Source organism: Caloenas nicobarica, chromosome 2, assembly GCF_036013445.1.
Source record: "Caloenas nicobarica isolate bCalNic1 chromosome 2, bCalNic1.hap1, whole genome shotgun sequence".
Classification (NCBI taxonomy): domain Eukaryota; kingdom Metazoa; phylum Chordata; class Aves; order Columbiformes; family Columbidae; genus Caloenas; species Caloenas nicobarica.
This window is the reverse complement of record NC_088246.1, coordinates 47,582,318-47,600,465: the sequence shown is the minus strand read 5'-3', so window position 1 is coordinate 47,600,465 and position 18,148 is coordinate 47,582,318. Positions and strand designations below refer to the sequence as shown.

The following is an 18,148-nucleotide window of genomic DNA, read 5'->3' as shown; positions in this document are numbered from 1 at the left end:
AGAATTTTTCTCGAAGTTGTAAGATTTGGATTGGCAAAATTTCTCTGCCGTGTGCCTCATTTAAAGGGTCAAATGTTATGTCATTAAAATGTTATCAGTCTGGGTTTCAAGTAACCCCATTTCCAGTAGCAAAGCTATAGGTAAGTTATGCAGGTTATCCCTAACAAAAGCTTTTGATCTGTTTGCTTCACACCTCATTACCATGCCTGCTGTTTCATACAGAATGAAAAAAAGTTGGTGAAAATATATTAGCTTATCCTACAAAAAAATTACTGAAATGATTGTTCATCTCTTCTATGTGTTGTCTCATGCTGTGATTAGTGTCAATTCAATTATCCAAGACTCAAAAGGAGACATAAATACCTGCAAAATTAGCTTAAAATATTTTTCTCTGGATAAAAACTTGCCCTGATTTAAACCCTCTGGTGAGGGACCTTCCAGGTCTTTTAACAGACTTTAGAATTATAATTCTGTGATCTGTGGACAAGCTTTCACTAGCGTGATCGGATTTACATGCCTCTTGTTTGGCAAAGGGAAGATATTTTATTAAAGGAAATAGAGGGTGATTATAATACACAGTTCTCATTGGCATTGATTGAAGCTTTTAAAATCCTGAAACAGAGGGGAAGCTTGTCTACTGCATTTTTATATGATTATTATTTTCCTGTACACATGTGATTGCATACATTATGTGTTGGCATGCCAAAGTGATTTTCATGTAAGAGGTAAGGTGGGCATATTTCACAGATTGAAATTGATTATCGATAATTCTTTTTCATTTAAAACCAAAATATTCCATGTTTGAGAATTTTAAGTAGTTGCTGATAGACCTTTTCTTCTAATACAAGGTAACAGAGTGCTTCACAAAGGATCATTTGTTCAATGCAGCTATTTCCTGGTTGATGAGCCTCACTAACGTACTCCATGTAAGTACACGATAACAAAGCTATTTTTCCTCTCAGACCCTGTTCCTGTAAGTCTTTATACAAAGCAGGAGCTGCCTGAACTATAGGTCCAGCTTTCCATAAGTCATTTACTATCATAAACATTGCTACTAAGTCAAGAGTCTCATTGAATTTTGAGTTCAAAAGCAGCATGTTCTGGTATCACTGTAACCCTGAAATACAGGGTTTTGCGGAAAGAGCTTGATGGTATTAGAGCCACTAGGTTCTGATGCTTATGTCTGCATCCTGTAATTTCAAAAGAATACATTTTGTTTAGCTCTGTTCTTTGTTCTCTTTTGTTTTTAACCAAGTTGCATAGTAGCTGGGTATAGTAGTAAACTATATAGGATTACCAAACATTCTGATTTAAAGAAAAGGGTTATTATTTGCAAGAAAAATGCCACATAATGTTACATTCCTCAGAGACTGCTTTCACTACTGAACTGGCTACTAGTAATAGAGTTCCCCTTTTTAAAACAAATGTGAAAATAACTTAAGTCTTGAGCATTTTTTAATTTAGGTTGTTTATTACCAATGACAATAGATCACATACAATGAACTATTATCATTATTTTTGTTACTACCCTTGGATCTGGTTGAGCAATCCTTCAGGCATATAATGGTAACCTGATCTAGACCAGAAATCAAATAAAAATTTGGATTTTTCAACTTCTTTGTTGAAATACCATCTTATACCTTATGGATTCCAAGGAGATTATTGGGAAAGCCAAGGAACTTAACAAAAAGTTAAGTAGGGTGTGCACAAGTGCTGTACTGAGATAACCTAAGTCTGGGGTACTGTGTGGTGTTGGGAAGGTGACACACAGTTCTTTATCTCCAGCTCAGTGATTTGGATGCATTTTGGGCTGGTGGATGATAATGAGTGAATGTTAAAAAAAGGAAAAAAAAAACAAAGCAAGCAGTGTCCTACAGCCAGCCAGATGTTTGAACACTGACATATTTCTTGACCAAAGAAGTCAGTGCAGTATCTTTCAAGAACAAGTTTCCGTATTCATGCTGACACTTCCTCTTTCGGTCTCATTTGAAAGGAGGAAGTAGGGAGGTGGATGAAGATTAAATATAGAAAACATGGAGTAGTTACTAAAACTTACTCAAATCTAGTTTGCACTGACTTCATTTGTATCAGTGATAAGAAGATGCTATCTGACAATGTTTGTGGTCTGTGTCAAACAAATAACTGGGTTTGGACAATTTTCTGCTTAGATGGGAACAGGTGTTGATCGCACCCACCAAATAATTCTCAGAAGCTGACATGTATTGACATTTTTCTGTGCTGTTTCATTAGAGGGTTGAATTACAAAGTAAACACAGGATCTGCACTTACCATGGGATGTAATGTCTCTGAATCAGAACAGACAAAGAGAGAAAAAGATTATCCAGCTATTTTTAGTGCAATATCTTTTCTACTAAGATACAATAAATAGAGGAATGAAGGTTCAGATTTTGTCAGCCTAGCACCTTTTGCAAGAAATTGAAAATTTTCTGTACTGGAGAAGCTGAACACTTTACTAAAGCAATCTGAACATCAAACTGTAAAAGACTGTGCTGCACTTTTCATTCCCAAACCTTCCTTCCGCTCTAAAACTTCACCCCGTCACTCAATTCAGCTTTACTTAAGCCACACTAGGATCCCGTACAACTGGACCTTGTCCCAACAAGAATCATGCTGCATCCATTGCAGTTAGGCTCTTTTACTTCACCTCTTTTCAGATAGCACCAATTTTATCTAAGATTGCACTTCTAGAAGTGGTAGCACACAGAATATTTTTGAGGGCCACATTTTCCCACATGGGTCTGTGTTCAGAATCCTGTACCAGAGCAGATCCCCAGGGGTCTGCATCAGCCTCTTTGGGATTAGCTCCCAAGTGTTAGAGAGCACTCTGTGACCAAGAGCTCTGACTTTAATTCTCCAGAACTTTTCATAAGTTTCTAACTTATCGTGAAATTACACTGTCCTGAGCGTAGACATTGATTTGAGGTTTTATTACTGCATTTTCTTCTTAATTAAATTACTTCCTGCCACCAGTATTTATATTAACAATTTATTTTATTTTCCTTTTGTCTTTACCCTTAGCAAGCTTCTCGGCCTGTTATTCTCCACAGCGCAGAATTTGAAGATGCTTTGGCTACACTCTGTGTCATGGTTGCACCCATGGCTCCGCACATTGCATCGGAAATGTGGAAAGGTATTTCAAGAAATAAACTTTTTATTGATGTTCCAGGAAAAAAAAGGCAAAAAAATTTGCAGAAATGTCTTTAAGATAGTACACGTGTCACTTATCCCTGAATTCTTCGTCTCTCTTGTCACCTTCTGTCATAATTCCTAAACAAACTTGAAACTTGTTGTGTTCCCAGATCTCTCTTTCTGCTTTTAGTTTCCCCTTGCACACAAGGGTGGATTTCTTGAGACTAGGCAGACAAAGGAAGAAGGAAGAAAAATTCAAGATGGGACTTGCATGAGGAATTCATATGCCAGCTGCTAGCTGCTCCTGTATCTGTACTGCAGTAGTAAGAGCTGAACTTGAGGATAGAAACAGCCCTTTTTCAAACAACCATTTCAGAGTCTTTGGACTACAAATATGTTCTTTCAGGAATTCAGACACGTCAGTAGACCACGTCAGCACTAAAAAGGCTAAAGGAGTATTCAATAAAAATCCTACTCTTGTAAAATTCTCCAGAGGCTGTGGGATGTTATGGTGCAAATTAACTGCTCTCAGAGAGCAGGAATGGTAGGCAGGAAATCTTTTTTAAGATCTATCAGTTGTAAACCCTTGAGGTCTCAGTCCCGAGTGGGCTAAGGTGCATGTTACTGCTACAGTTAAAGCCTGTCAAATAAGGGATGTGCATGCTGGAGTTCAGTAGTTGCTTATAAGGTTTGTTGGTAGAAGTCCTAAGATGTATGTGGGAAGATACGAATATATTCTGCATTAAGACTGGCCACAAATTGCTCTGTGGTTTTGAACCTAATTTTAGCTTTTGGATGCTGTTTTAACAGTTTTATTTGCAACAGTCATCCTAAAACGTTGTGCATTCAAGTGTTTACAGAGCAGAGCTACTTAAAAGCCAGAGCTGTGCATGGTCCTATAATAACAACTGCCAAAGAAAGACTGCTCTTATTCAAAGCAATAACATAAGGGCAGAGACTCTGGAAAGAGCAAGATATATTAGGGAGAGTGGGGGTTTTTTTCTGTGTTTTCATTTCCAGTATTTTTAAGATATCTTAATAAAAGCATCAGACATGATCCATCTGGAGAAAGCTACTTCTGGTCAATATTCTCTTAAAATATGAAGTACCATCCAATTAAAATTATACTTAAATTGAAGTAATTGCTGCAACTTTGTTTTCCACATTGGTTGAGATGTAGGCAGAAGAGGTACAGCCTAATTTCCTACACCTACAGTGCTCTGTGAACTTGAAATTCTAATAAATGTTAAGAGAATACAGAAATATCAAATATATTTGATAAAATGACAAAGAACACTTGGATGTCTTAATTAACATAACTTGTCAAATGTAAAGCTTTATCCTGTCATGTTTTGAATGTTAGAGAAGGAAGTCTTTTCTTACTACTAAAATCACTGGAGAATGAGAATGATAAACATTTTCTGGATCTCTCTCTGATGTAAGAATGAAAAGGAAGCATAATAAAAACTGGGAGTGTATTGTCTTCATCTCCTGTCTGCATTTAAAGATAAAATTTTGCTTGTGTGGTCCAAAGACTGTGCATTGTAATTCAGTGCAACTAGCATATGAAAAGATTGTGCATTGATTATTACCTGACGAATTTTATGACTGAACTTAAAAAACACAATCTCTTTTAGCGTGGTCGTTGTTAAATTACATCAAAGTTATAAACCAATTTTATCAGGAAAACATTTAACTACTGTGTTGTGGTAAGAAGACTATAGTTTTTTGAAATAGCCAACATCTAGCAATTCTGTCCTGGGATTTCTCGTGAAAAATATCCAACTATATTCTAGAGACAGATTTCCCCAAGTTCATGTTCTGAATTGCACTCTGGTTCCACCAAGTCTTGGTGCTCTTCTGAGGTAACCAATTTCTTAAACTTTATTATATATAGGTGATGATGCTTTCTTAGTTTAAATAATTTCAATATAAAAATTAAGCTTTCTAAATACTCTGTTTAGTTTTCTGTGTGCTTTAATGCTCCATACACACTCAGAGTTCCTCTTTTTGGAACCTTGGCTTTGCATCTAAAAAGTAGGGATAGTGCTGTTTCCTCTCTCGTAAACTAGTCAGGAAGAGGACCTTGTATATTATTAGCTCTATAAATATAGCACATATAGCAGTGGACCCCCACACTTTGATGGAAGCCTCTGTCTGCTATTGTAATGCCAATAATAAACAACACATAAGCAACTTATTTATAATTAAATACCGACATTTCATTCTAAAATAACTTGTATGCAGCCTTTACATTTTGTTTGGTTTAGTGATGAAAACAAGGAGCATTTTTCTTTATTCAGGGGAAAGGGAAACTAGGAAATTTGGAAGCCCTGTAGTTAATACCAAACATAATTTCACAGTCGAATAGGAATGCTGGTAGGAATAGTGACTTGCTGTGTTAACTCTGAACCACATTATGCTGCCTTATATATTTAAGCTTTTTTTTAAGAAAAGTAATTTGCTTTCTTATTAATGTTTCTCATTATTAAGTTGATTACATAGTGAGATATGCCTAATATTAATTTTACTACAACCTTAAAAAAGAGAGAAGAGCATCCTCGTTAATTATCACTATTTGCTTTATGCTTCACAGGATGAAAAATACTTTCACTGTTGCATTGTAATCTCTCTTTTTATGTTTTACTGATCACTTATTATGATCAAGAAACATTTAAGAAGAAATTACAGTAGAATTTAAAACTAAATGTGAAATAACGACAACCTACAATAAGACCTTGACAATGTATTTTATTATATTAATTCCGCCAAAGATTTGAAGACAACCACAGAACTATAGAACTTTCTGGCTAAGCACCTGGAATGAAACTTTGTGGAGGTAATAAAATAACCTGTGACAACTGAAAGCTCTACGGCATGTGCAAATAGTATTTTTTTCAGTTTAAATGACAGGTGTGCTGAAAAAAATCAACAAACCTTTTTTCCTTTTCTAGTTTTGGAATAAAAAGCTAGGCAAAGGAGGCTAGCATCTGTAAATATTAAAATCTTGAAGGATCTGATGTCCAAAACCATCTGATACTGTTAGTTTTATTTAGCAATTACATAAAATATTCTCCTCTGCTTGAAAAAATAACATTTAACTGCAAAATGTTATATGAAATATTTGAAGTATATAATGAATTTTCTTAAATACTTGCATTCTGAATGCATTTATATTTAAACAGCAAAAAATGCTTTTTTGCATTTTAATTTATTTCTATTTCAATCTCAAAGCTATTTGACACAATGAAATATAAAAAAAAAAAGCTAATCAGTGTCTTCTAATACAATAGTTTGTAAAAATTAAAACTTGGCTGAGTGCATAAACATGTATGTAGGTGTCCTCTTGGTTAGCAAAAAAGTTCTTTATAGCCAGATTTAACTGCAAATCAGTCCATCTTAATGATTACCTAGTGAAAATAATAGGAAAATCGAAAAGATTATTTTAGATTGTTAATTAAATATACTTTGCTTGACATTTTAAGTAATGACTAGCATCAGTGGTATAAGTAATTTTGATTGTAATAATGCTATCTTGTTCAGTAGGGGTTGCGTCAGAGTTCATAAGAAATTTTAGATTTTTAGTTCAGTATGTTTCCTTCGTTGGTTTGCCAATAAGATTTGCTAACTGAGAACTTCAGTTTGATACCCCAAGGATTCTTCTGGTGTAACGTTCAACTACTAAGTACAATTGAAGTAAAATCAGGTAGATTCAAGATACAGCAATTTTTTGTTCTTCTGCAGCTGAAGACTTATTCTCCCATGGGGCTTAGTTTATATGTGACCATCTTGTTTTCATGCATCAGGCAGGAATGAAGAGTTTGGTCCCCTTGTGAGCCGGATGAAGAGCATACTTCAGTATGGGCAGTAAATATTTCCAGTGTGAGCGAAGGGAAGAGCTGCTTGAACGCTGTTTGAGAAGCGCCTCACCTTTCAGCAGCTCAACAACAGTAACCCAGTGCCTTGATATTTTGAGTATGGAGGAGTTCTTTTTTCCTGCTTAGAGGAGAAACAGTTTTTAGTGGTTTGGTGTGTCAACCAAATGGTCTTAACCGTGCAGGGGCTACACTGGTTTATCACTTAATAACATAAAAAGCGACTGCAGCCCCTCGGTTGTGGGAAGAGTTCATCCGGCTGATATCGTGGCAGTTTATGAACACTAACAGGATGAGGAAATCTGTTTCCTTCCTGAAACTTTGTATCTGAGGAATATACAGACACCATCTGAGACATGGTTTTTGGTTTAGTTTGTTTGTAGTAGTACAGTATTTTGCTGTCCTGACAAGGATATGAAACTGCTTATTGTGAGTTGTTACATTTTTTATTAGAGATAGCACATGAAAGATATACACTGATGATAAACACATCTGAAGATGTATTGAAATATAATTATTGGGATTCGTAATGGCATAATTGTCGTAGCAGCATTTTAACTATCATTGCAATAGCTCTGTTAAAGAATTTCTTTGTCTAAATTCAGTCCTTGCTCAAGAAAGCTTCTGTAAAGAATAGAGCTGAGTAGAAGCTAATTGATGTTGCTGATTCTAATTGAAAATCTGAATGCAGAAGTCCCCCTTCACAAATGCAAGAAGAAACACACTTTGGAATTAATTTTTTTTTTTTTCTCCAAGAGTAATAACCCAAAGTGAAGGACAGTGAGTCCATCCAACTGGAGGAAGGTAGATAATTTTCAGAAGGTTAAAAGGATTCGTGTGGAGTTTGCTGCATTGGAAGCATATTCTAGAGTCAGCTTTTGGTAACCTGGGCTTTTCACACCCCTACTTGGTGCTCCACATCTGTCACTAGGGAACACGTAAAATGATCCCCTAGTACTGTATTGGGTAAATATAAGGTTTTCTGACTTTACCCAGTTCTGTACTACTATACCAGTAGTAGAATACATTTTTTCTCAGAGCTGTCTGGAAACAGCTGTTACTGTGGTGCTCTTATTTATTTGAGATTGCAGATCATTTCACATAAAACCGACAGGCATATTCCTCCCGGGCTGCAGAAAGGTATTTCAGATATGCAACTTGCCTGATCGTGTCAAATAGGAAGATTCATTAAATAGAAAAAAAACGCATCAAGAACAAAGTAACATGGTAACAGTCCTGTCCTTGGAAGAGGCTGCAGAGGCGAGTAAGATGCTGACACAGAGTGCATCTCTGCTTACTGTTACATGATCCTGCTTTGAGCTTTTAAAAAACTTTATCTGCTCATCTGCTAGTGTGGTGGATTTTTACTTAACACAGATTTCCACTGTTTTGATTTTGCTAAATTACTCAGTTTACTCCATATTCACATATTTTTCTCTTGCCTGCGTAATTTTGTGTCAAACTAGCTCCAGTACTGCTGGAATTTTACAGCAAATTTTTTCTAGTGCTTTTTTATTTCTGTAAGGCTACAATTACCCTGGTGTCCTAACTTACCTTGCTGCTACATGGTTGCTTCCACATCTTCCTTCTTAAGTCTCTTTGAAATGAGAATCTGCTCTGTCCCTCAGAGAGCACCTTAGGGGAAGTATTATGTTTACTAAATACTCAGGTAATGCTAATAAAACATTGCCATGAGCTGAAACATTGCTAGACTTGTCCTGTCCCTTGCTTTGCCCAGAGAAGTGGTAGATGCCCCATCCCTGGAGACATTCAAGGCCAGGCTGGATGGGGCTCTGAGCAACCTGATCTAGTTGAAGATGTCCCTGCTCATTGCAGGGGGTTGGACTAGACAACCTTTGAAGGTCCCTTACAAACAAAACTGTTCTATGATTTTCTCAACACACTCACTGACAGTGTGCATTTAACTTACTGTTTTAACTTGGACTCTAATGATGTGAGTTATTGGTTAAGGAAACCTTGTTTCAGTGTTAGCTTTCTAGTCAGTAAAAATCCATTGCTGCAGATCCAGTTGCAGGATCAGGGCTTCAGATTGAGCACAAGTGTAGTCCTGGATCTGTCTTGAAAGATGACTGTACGTGTAAGTATATGGCTTACAGTAAGTAAAAAGGTACTCAGTTGTCTTTCTGTCCTACGTCTGCAAGAGAATGTATAGCCATAATAGCAAAATAAGTCAAAAAATATGAAGCAAAATGCATGTTGCTTCATCATACACACTTTACAGGCACTTTCCAGTACAGTAAGACAGTAAAACAGGTTTTTAATGTTTTTGCAATAAACATCTATTAAATGGTCAGTTCTTCTCAAACAGCACTTTTGTGTAACATCTCAGAATCAGGAGGGAAGGCTGGAAGAGGCTTCTGCCTGGTCCTGACAAATGGACCATTGCCATTCTGGATCACAGTGATCAAGTTTCTGGTTTTGTGTGTGTTGTATTTTGGAAATGCAAACCAAATCATTGCGTTTTCTGTGTTCTACGGCTCACAAAATGTGAATTAAGGCAGGAAGCCAAACACGCAACATAACTAAAACCTTCATTTTGGTTTCCTGTCAAACCATTTTATGAAACTGGTTCTGTTGACTTTTGTACATTTTTACTATTATGGAGAAGCTCATAGATCATTTTGTAGCAAGAGAATGAAACCGAAGATCAACATTGTGCTTGGTCATGCTTTATCTGCTTCAGAATACATTTTTTTTTTTTAGCAGTAGGTTTATTAGGACTGACAGCCTCCACATGGATTAAAAGTGACCCTGGTTTTCCTTCATAGATAGAAGCTCTCGACTTCTATCAGAAAGTGGTTTTTAAATAGTTCGAAGAATCCACTTCAACACAAAAATAAGGAGTGGCCGGTATGCATGCCTCTACCACAAGGCATGTGATGAGTTGGAAAGAAATGAGCTCATCTAGATGTTCAAAAGCCAATAAGGGAAAAATTTAGCAGCTGTTGTCTTTAAAGACAACGTGATAATGAATCACCAATGCAAAGATTATTTTTTTTTCTGCTCGAGTTCCTATCTTTTGCTCTTTCAGTTTCAGAGCTGCTGTCACAGGAGAAAAAATTTACACAAATCCAGATCCATTAAAGTGTTTTAATCAATTATTTACCTAATAAGATTGCGGCTTAGTTGTTATTCTTCGGAAATGTGCACATTCCTGCTTGCCATTAGAAACAGCTCCCACCAGTCCACCCCACTGCCCCTTTCTGAATCATTCAGCAAATAGCAGGGCTGTGTGTCATTTTACCCAAGTGCTTTGTCTGAAAAAGTGCTGACAAAAATCTGGCAGATTTTTCTGGAGGAAGCTGCATTCCCTTTATGTCTCTGCTTGCTGTAATTTAATGTTCTAGTCTAAACAATCCAGCTAGGTAAATTAAAGTATGTATTCTCGACAGGTTGGTTTAGCTCCTATGTCTGCTGCTGTGCTGTGTTTTGAACAGCTTCAGGTACCTCAGTCTCAACAGCAAATCTTGTGTTAATGGGTTTTCTTTATGCTTTTGCTGGAGGTTTCCTAAACCAGAAGAGATTTGAAATACATTTTGCAGTTCTGAATGAAACGTGTGCTTAGAAACTGTTTTGGTCTGTATTCTTATTCATACACAGTGAATGGTTTTAATTTAAAAATCCCCCGGCTTTGTGAGAATCACAAGAGCAATCATCATCAATCTTGATCGTATTTGACAGCCTCTTTTTAAGTGAAATCTTTTCATTTTGTCCTACAGCTGGAGTAAACAGCAACATAAGTCTGACTCAGAAGCTTTTATTCAGTTAAAGAATGCGGCTTCAGAATGAATTGCATCCTATTCTCCTATTACTTAAACAAATCAGGAATGAATTGTCTTAGGGAGAGCAAAGCCCATTTAATAAAAGGTGATCACTTGTAGCCATTTTAGGAGCTTTTTAAAATAAAATCAAAGGATAAAGCATTTCAGAATGTACATATCATAAGAAGGAGATCAAGCCGTGCAAGGTATTCTTACATAGCACCTTTAATTTCTGAAAAAATAGATACTTAAAAAAAATGAGAAAATCTTGTAAGTAGTTTGACTTGCAAATTTAGAAACTACTAGCATATTACAGATGGTAAAATAATAAGCCAAAATTGTGTATCATTTTGATTGAGTTGTTTGTAAAATTTTAATCAAGCTGGTTGTGTTATTGAAAAATACCTCAGTATTATGGTTGATTCTAGAAGTAGAGGTCAGCTTGTGTTGCAGCATTACAATTTAAAATAATAAACAGTGGTCTTCTGTGCTTTTGGCAAAGTTTTGGAGTGCTAATCCAAATCTAGAATGTGCTCACAATGTATATATTTCTGTTCACGATGTGCTGTGTGATAATCTAAACAATGTTATTTCCTCCTAAGGGACTTACTTTTAAAGCCAACTTTATTTTGTTGTTATTTATCAAACAAATTCCAAAGATAGAATGTTCTGGTTACAGTACATCTAAATGTTTGACTGGTTTAATTTTCCAGGTTTGGCACATGTGCAGAATAAACTTTGTACTCATCATCACTGGGATGTTGATGTGCTGCATCAGTCCTGGCCCAAAGTAGACTCAGAGTACCTTCAGCCGTCAGATGTTGTGGAGGTGTCTGTTCTGGTAAGGGCGTTTTCATTTCTTTTCAGTGGTCATCAATTAATGCATTGCAAGCTCAGAGGGTGGCAGAACTTCTGCTGTTGTGGAAGTCAGTTCCCTTCTTTGATGGCTCAGTGAAAGGTCAGGTAGAATAGAAGCTGTAATTACTGTTGTGCTGAGTAATTAAAGTGGTTTCCTAAATTAAAAAATGTAGCAAGTCTGGAAGGGAGGCAATCTAAATATAAATCTTTTGGAGCGATGCATATTAGTATCTGTGGAGATTTGACCAAGGAACACCTGTGGGCAAGGACAGTACAGTCAAAACTGTGATCCAGATACAGGTCCCTCCAGATTTTTTGCCTGACAGTGAGTGCATTTATGATCTTGGCCCTGTACAAAAATGTTTAATTAGGTGACATTTCTTGTGGTACCTGTAGTGCTATGGTTGCCTAATACAACTTATCATAAGCTGGGTTGGGTTGCTGTGATTTTTGCCAAATGACATTTCCTGTCTGCCTCGGGCTGAACTTCTGGCACATTTCAGCAGAGCATATTTGCAGGAATGAGGCTGAGGAAAAACAGGTATCTGTCCTAATGTTAGAACTGCATTCGAGTTTCTCTTTGAGCTCTAACACCTTTGTGGTCTAGGGAAAGAGCTGGCAGTCCAGTAGAAGACTGGACATAAAACTACATTTAGTTAACCTGTAATTTTCCAAAATGTGTATGTGCACATGCACAGTGCAGTTTACTGTCTTTTTTTTCCCCCTACATCTCTAATTAGCTAGTCTTTATTCAGCATCATTAAGCTTTATCGTTACATGGAGCACAGTAGCGGCAAGTGCCGCTGCAGGCCGTGGAGAAGCTGTGGGGCCTGGAGCCAGGGAGTGGGATCCACCAGCTCTTCCATCAACTGGCTCCTGGTCAACCTGCGTTCAAGTGCTTCATGCTCAGGCATTGTGGCAGTCTGGAATTACGTAGCTACATCCTACTAGATGCAGGGCTCCTGCCTTTTTCACTGCTCGCCAAAGAATAACCTTGAATATACCATGCAGACATTGTAAACTTAAATGTTTTAAATTAAATGTTTCAACTTAAACACTTTCTATGTTTCTGGGCATTGAAGGGGATGGCACCTCTGGAAGAAATGTCATTTGGTCATGTAAAACTTCATCCTCTGTGTGTGTGCCCGCACGTGTGTATGTAAGGGAAGCAGAAGCAGTGCATTTCATCTGTATTTTATCTATTTTTTTATGTTAGCTCCTTTGGGTAGGAGGAGTAAGTTCAGTTATTTTTGTTCAGCTATTTTGTTTTGAGCAGGGAAGAGACTGGTTGCCTTTAGGGGAAGTTGTGTTGCTGTAGATTTCCTTAATCCAAGTATCTTTGCAAATCATGTCATAGCTTGCCAGATCTCTCAGACACAGTCCACTTGAACTGAGGGAGAAATGCTGCTAAAAACCTAATTTTTCTAAAATTCAACGTATATGCTTAGCAGAGGCCACAGAGTATGTCTTTTTGGAGGAAATTTTCAATTGGCATCTTCTCCCAAACCACGGAGAAGGACCGAAGTGCCAGCTGGGATTGATAGCAGACTTAGCCTAATATTCACTGTGGGTTTATTGCTTTATTTTCTTTCTTTTTTTCCTTTCTTAAGTGATTAAGTATTTATTTATACCAGTAAAAAGGTCATATATCCACAAAAAGCTCACTTTGGTATAATCACTTTGCTCCAGCTTAAAATAAACCTTCACCTTCAAGCGCAGCTAGCAAACATCTTAAATTCCAGTGTTCAGTTTATAAGGAAGTCATGAATGAGAAACAGTGTAATTAGAAACTTCTTTGCAATTGTGGTTAAAGCAAACATGTTATTAAATATATCTTTAAAATAAAAACTTCAGCAATACAGGGAAAACACTGAACTCAATGTTTTAATGTTTTTAAGACTACAACTGAACACAAAAATGCTTAAATATTTCACTGATATTTTTCTGCTGACATTAAAACTTCCTTCTCAAAAAACAAAAGAAAACAGAACAATAAAAATTAATTTTCCTTGAAACAACCATTATGAAAATTATTTTTGTTTCTTTTCCTAGTTAACTTTGTCAAAGCCATAGCATTGTGTAGAAATCTTGTAATAAGAAAAAAAGCAACCCCTGTGTTCTCAGTCATATATTCATGGAAGAATATGATGTATGTAAACACTTGCCCGAGTATTGAGAAAGCAAGTGACTGGAAGACCAGAGAGACAAGTTCTTTTTTTAAACTGGGAATAATTCTTAAAAACAGTGCCTGGAGGGTGTGTCTGGCTTTCTACTGTAAGAGGAAGGCAAAGGGCAATACAGAGGAGTAGGGAGAAATCATCAGAAATGTGAATATTTTAAAGTCTTGTAGACACTGTAAGTTTTTGTATGGCTGTAAAACAGAATTGCCCTCATTAAGCCAAGAAACACTCGACATACGGAGGAATTAGTTGGTGGCAAAGAGGCTGTGTCTCTTCACAAGGCTGCACAGTCACTCTGAGTCTTTGGGCCACAACCCTGTTCTTCTCAAGACATCAAACTGCCCCAGGCTGCCAGGGATTTGCCTGCTGAGACATTATGGTTTCGTTTCTCTTGACACAAAATACCTCATTATTTCCTGTCTGTGCTGGAGTTATGTCTTTCCATATTTAACCCAAAGCAGCAGAAGCAACCAACTCACTGCATCCTTGGCTGATACAACACTGATCTGTATCTTGCCTGCAAGAAAGACACTTAAATTCACTGGATGTGCATGGTATCTGTTATTCTAAATGTTACTGCAAAGTAGAATATTTTTAATCATACTCGATGTTGTTAATTCTGTGAAAAATCTGACCTGAATGTAGTGTGCATTTCATCCTATAAACACCCTTCTGACTAGCATTTCTCACATTTTCTAGGTGGTGCAGAACTGTTAGCAGCTGTGGTTATATAATGTTTTTATAAAATAAGAAAAAAGTTGGTGTCATTTTTCTTGCTGTGGCGTATGAGGAAGGCCTAAAAGTGCACAGATATTTATTTTCCTTTTGACTTTTCAGAAGACTTATGCATCAATGGTAAAAAAAAATATTTGAGTTGAACTGAAAATTCCTCTCTGCAGCCTCCAGGTGCTTATTTTTCAGTCTTTTGCGATTTCATTTAATCCTTCATAACCTCTCCAGTTCCCTCTAGCTCCCTCTATATCCAAAATAGTATAAAATGTCAAATGTTAGGAAAAAAAAGGAAAAAGGAAAGGGGAAAGGAAGGGAAGGGAAGGGAAAGGAAGGGAAGGGAAAGGAAGGGAAGGGAAAGGAAGGGAAGGGAAAGGAAGGGAAGGGAAAGGAAGGGAAGGGAAAGGAAGGGAAGGGAAAGGAAGGGAAGGGAAAGGAAGGGAAGGGAAAGGAAGGGAAGGGAAAGGAAGGGAAGGGAAAGGAAGGGAAGGGAAAGGAAGGGAAGGGAAAGGAAGGGAAGGGAAAGGAAGGGAAGGGAAAGGAAGGGAAGGGAAAGGAAGGGAAGGGAAAGGAAAGGAAGGGAAAGGAAAGGAAGAGAAAGAGCAACAGCTTTCTTCCTCAGTGAAGGAAAGGACCCAAGCCTCACTTGTTTCTCCTCCTGCGGTTTGCTGTGGTTTTTCAGAGAAACAAAGCTGCCAATTTCTTGTGCTGGTACTTTTACTTGGAGCTGCCGAGGGTTACGCTGATCTGGAGGGAGACGGAGGCACAGCAGAAGATATTTGTCCTGCTGAGAATCTAACCCCTCGACTAAAAGAATACGTGAATAGGATGCTTATTACACAGATGCTTATTTTAAGAATGGCGTTAATGTGTTTGGCTTCCCATCGCGATAGCTACAACATAACAACAGCCATGCTGCAAACGTGTGCTGAAATCATCACCCATTGGAGGGAGTTGGACTCAGCTCGCAGCGTGGTGTGGGAAGATCAGGAGAGATGCTGTGGGAAGGTACACAGTGTCAGGTCGCCCAGGCTCCTCGACCTTTCTAGCAAAACACGACTGCTGGCAGTCATTTACTGAGCTGATTGAGACCGCTTGGCTTTTCTGTGGAGAACAGCACCAAACAGGCTGGTTGTGGCAAGGTTTCCCCTGCCAGCCTCCGTCCACTGGGACATATTAATTTGCATCATGGAGGACCGTGAATGACATTTTAACTAAGCAGGCATAGTTTTGAACTGCAGGCTGGGTGTCCTAGCAGCAAGCTCAAAAGCTTGCTTTATAGTCTCACTAAAACCGTATCTATTTGGATTTTACCATTTTCTTTTTTCTTTTTTTTTTTTCCTGGGGAATGTATTTCTTCTCTGAAGTGCCCTGTCAAAAAGAACTACTTGTATTTATTTTTCACAAAAGCATTAAAAATGAAGTCTTCTGTGTTTTTCAAGGGATTTACTTTGCACGAGGTGCTAAAGGCAAGTTTAACACAGCCAGCCTTTTATGAGACCATGTTACAGATGTGTGTAGGAATAGTTAAAAGCCTACCTACGTTATCATTGAAAATTCATGTCAAGTCTAGTAAAAAAACCCAGAAATTACTCATCCCAGCTGCATTTCATCCAGCTGCTGTGATTTTATAACTCTATTATTTGAGGCTTCGTCTTGTTCCTTAAAAATCTGTCCCAACTTCCTCTCTCTGAGAATTGCACAGATTATTTTATTTTCAATAAAAGACGAACTAGGTATGTGAAGTAGGTCTCTCTCATTCGTGGTGCATTTCATACATGTATCCTGAATAAAATCCAGATGAAAATCAAGCTGTGTGCATTTTTATGTGCAAGTTGTATGCATTTTTATGTGCAAGTTGTATGCAGCAACATATGTTCCTTTTAGATAATTGAAAACTCGTTACAATGATGTCTAAAGGTCAAAGATCTGTAGTACCTGCAGCAGATTTTTATGCAAGTAATTTGACTGAACTGGATTAAAAATTTTGAATTATTTCATTTGCTAAAATGTGGGATTGATATTCTTTTCATTCATCCACTGAAAGTACTCCATATAAATCTGAAAGCTTTTGTAATAATGAATTTTATGCCAATTCCAGAAAGGTACACAGTAAGGCTCTGTAGTCTCTGTTATCTGCTCTTACTGGACAACAGAAAAGATTTATAAGACAATTTTATAAATTAAGGTGCTTCCCACTGTAGGCCTTACACAGTTTTACTTACTTGATTCTGCCCTGCTGACGCAAAACCAGCATGGAAGCTGCTCTGAAAACCAGCTACACACAGGAAAGCGTTAACTTGCAAGTGGTTGTCATCTTTGTGGTTGGTGTTGGCTTAACGAGTCGTGTTTAGTACGAATGCAACGTATAGTGACTTAAACCCTATTTTTCTAAAAATGAGTGATGGTGAATCTTTCAGATGTTTTTTCAGCCACAAATATTTTTATTTTAATGAATCTTGCATTTGAATATCTGTAAGGAATCGCTTAGCTGTAAAGAATCCAAATTGCAGCCTGAAAGTATGTACAAACTAGGATTCCCACGTAACAAACCATTGTGTTCACTCTCATTGTTCAGTTTGTGTAACTATCATGTCTTTAAACTTAGAAGATCACTGCATTGCATAGTCGCATGCTGCTTGCTGTCTTCAAAACTAAGACTTCCTATGGCCACTTCTTCAATTTTCCTTGAGTTTTGTGAGTCAGAGTTCCGTTTTCTTATTTTATAGTAGAAGGACAGGAGGTATGGAGCATTTTATCTTCTACTTGGAGAGTTTGGTGTTGGAGAACAAAGAGTTTGATTCATGCTTTGGACTGGATTCGGGAAATTGTGTAAATCAGTCTAGTAACTTCTATTTTTCTTGCTTGCATGTCTCTTTTTTTCAGATCAATAACAAAGCTTGTGGCAAAGTTCCTGTGCCTCAGCAAGCAGCCCGCAATTTTGAAGAAGTCCACGAGCTAGTTCTTCAAAGTGAACTTGGAGCCAAGCATCTCCAAGGACGAACCATTAAAAAGGCCTTTCTGTCTCCAAGGACTCCGCTTATCAACTTCTTAGTGCAAGAATAGCGAAGAATCTGCTGGACTGTAAAAAGGAACTGGAACCTTTAGATATGAAACCAATTCAAAAATACCAGATATGGTTATATAGATCTCATGTAACAGTGGGGAAAGAAACGTTGTTAAAATCAGGTTGCTGCTAAGTCTTCATTTCAGTGTGGAGAAATGCATGGAATTAAAGTTTCTTAGCAGGTCACAGTGAGATGCTGTTTGTCCATATTCTCCAGGAGAATGAGAAGGAAGCACAGGACTAAATGATTGTAACAGAATGTAAATGATACAAAGCGCAGGGGTTTTAGTGTCAGCCTCAGGAATATATCCTATTGGAAAGCTGGCTTGGGTAAATGCAGAGGCACAAATATTATTCCAGGACTAAACAACTGCCTTGGGTATGTGCTCTAGCAAATGTTAGGTGCAGTCAGTCTTTGCTCCCTATATCTCATATTTTTAGGTACCCTACAATTAACTAACATTTGAAGTTATAAGAAAATGTTACTACAGAGTGTTAGTTTAAAAA

General features: G+C 37.4%; 1 protein-coding gene across 4 annotated transcripts in view; it reads left to right on the top strand.

The window, feature by feature from the left end:
- The window catches only part of LARS2 (leucyl-tRNA synthetase 2, mitochondrial), an 87,539-nt gene extending 69,712 nt beyond the window's left edge, over positions 1-17,827 (top strand). For all 4 annotated transcript variants that reach the window (XM_065629699.1, XM_065629700.1, XM_065629698.1 and 1 more), the window contains 4 exons: positions 849-926; positions 3,040-3,151; positions 11,521-11,648; positions 17,461-17,827. In XM_065629699.1, coding sequence (XP_065485771.1) covers positions 849-926; positions 3,040-3,151; positions 11,521-11,648; positions 17,461-17,640 — 498 coding nt within the window. In that variant the 3' untranslated portion in view covers positions 17,641-17,827. The remainder of the gene's footprint in view (positions 1-848; positions 927-3,039; positions 3,152-11,520; positions 11,649-17,460) is intronic.
- The last annotated feature ends 321 nt before the right edge of the window (positions 17,828-18,148 follow it).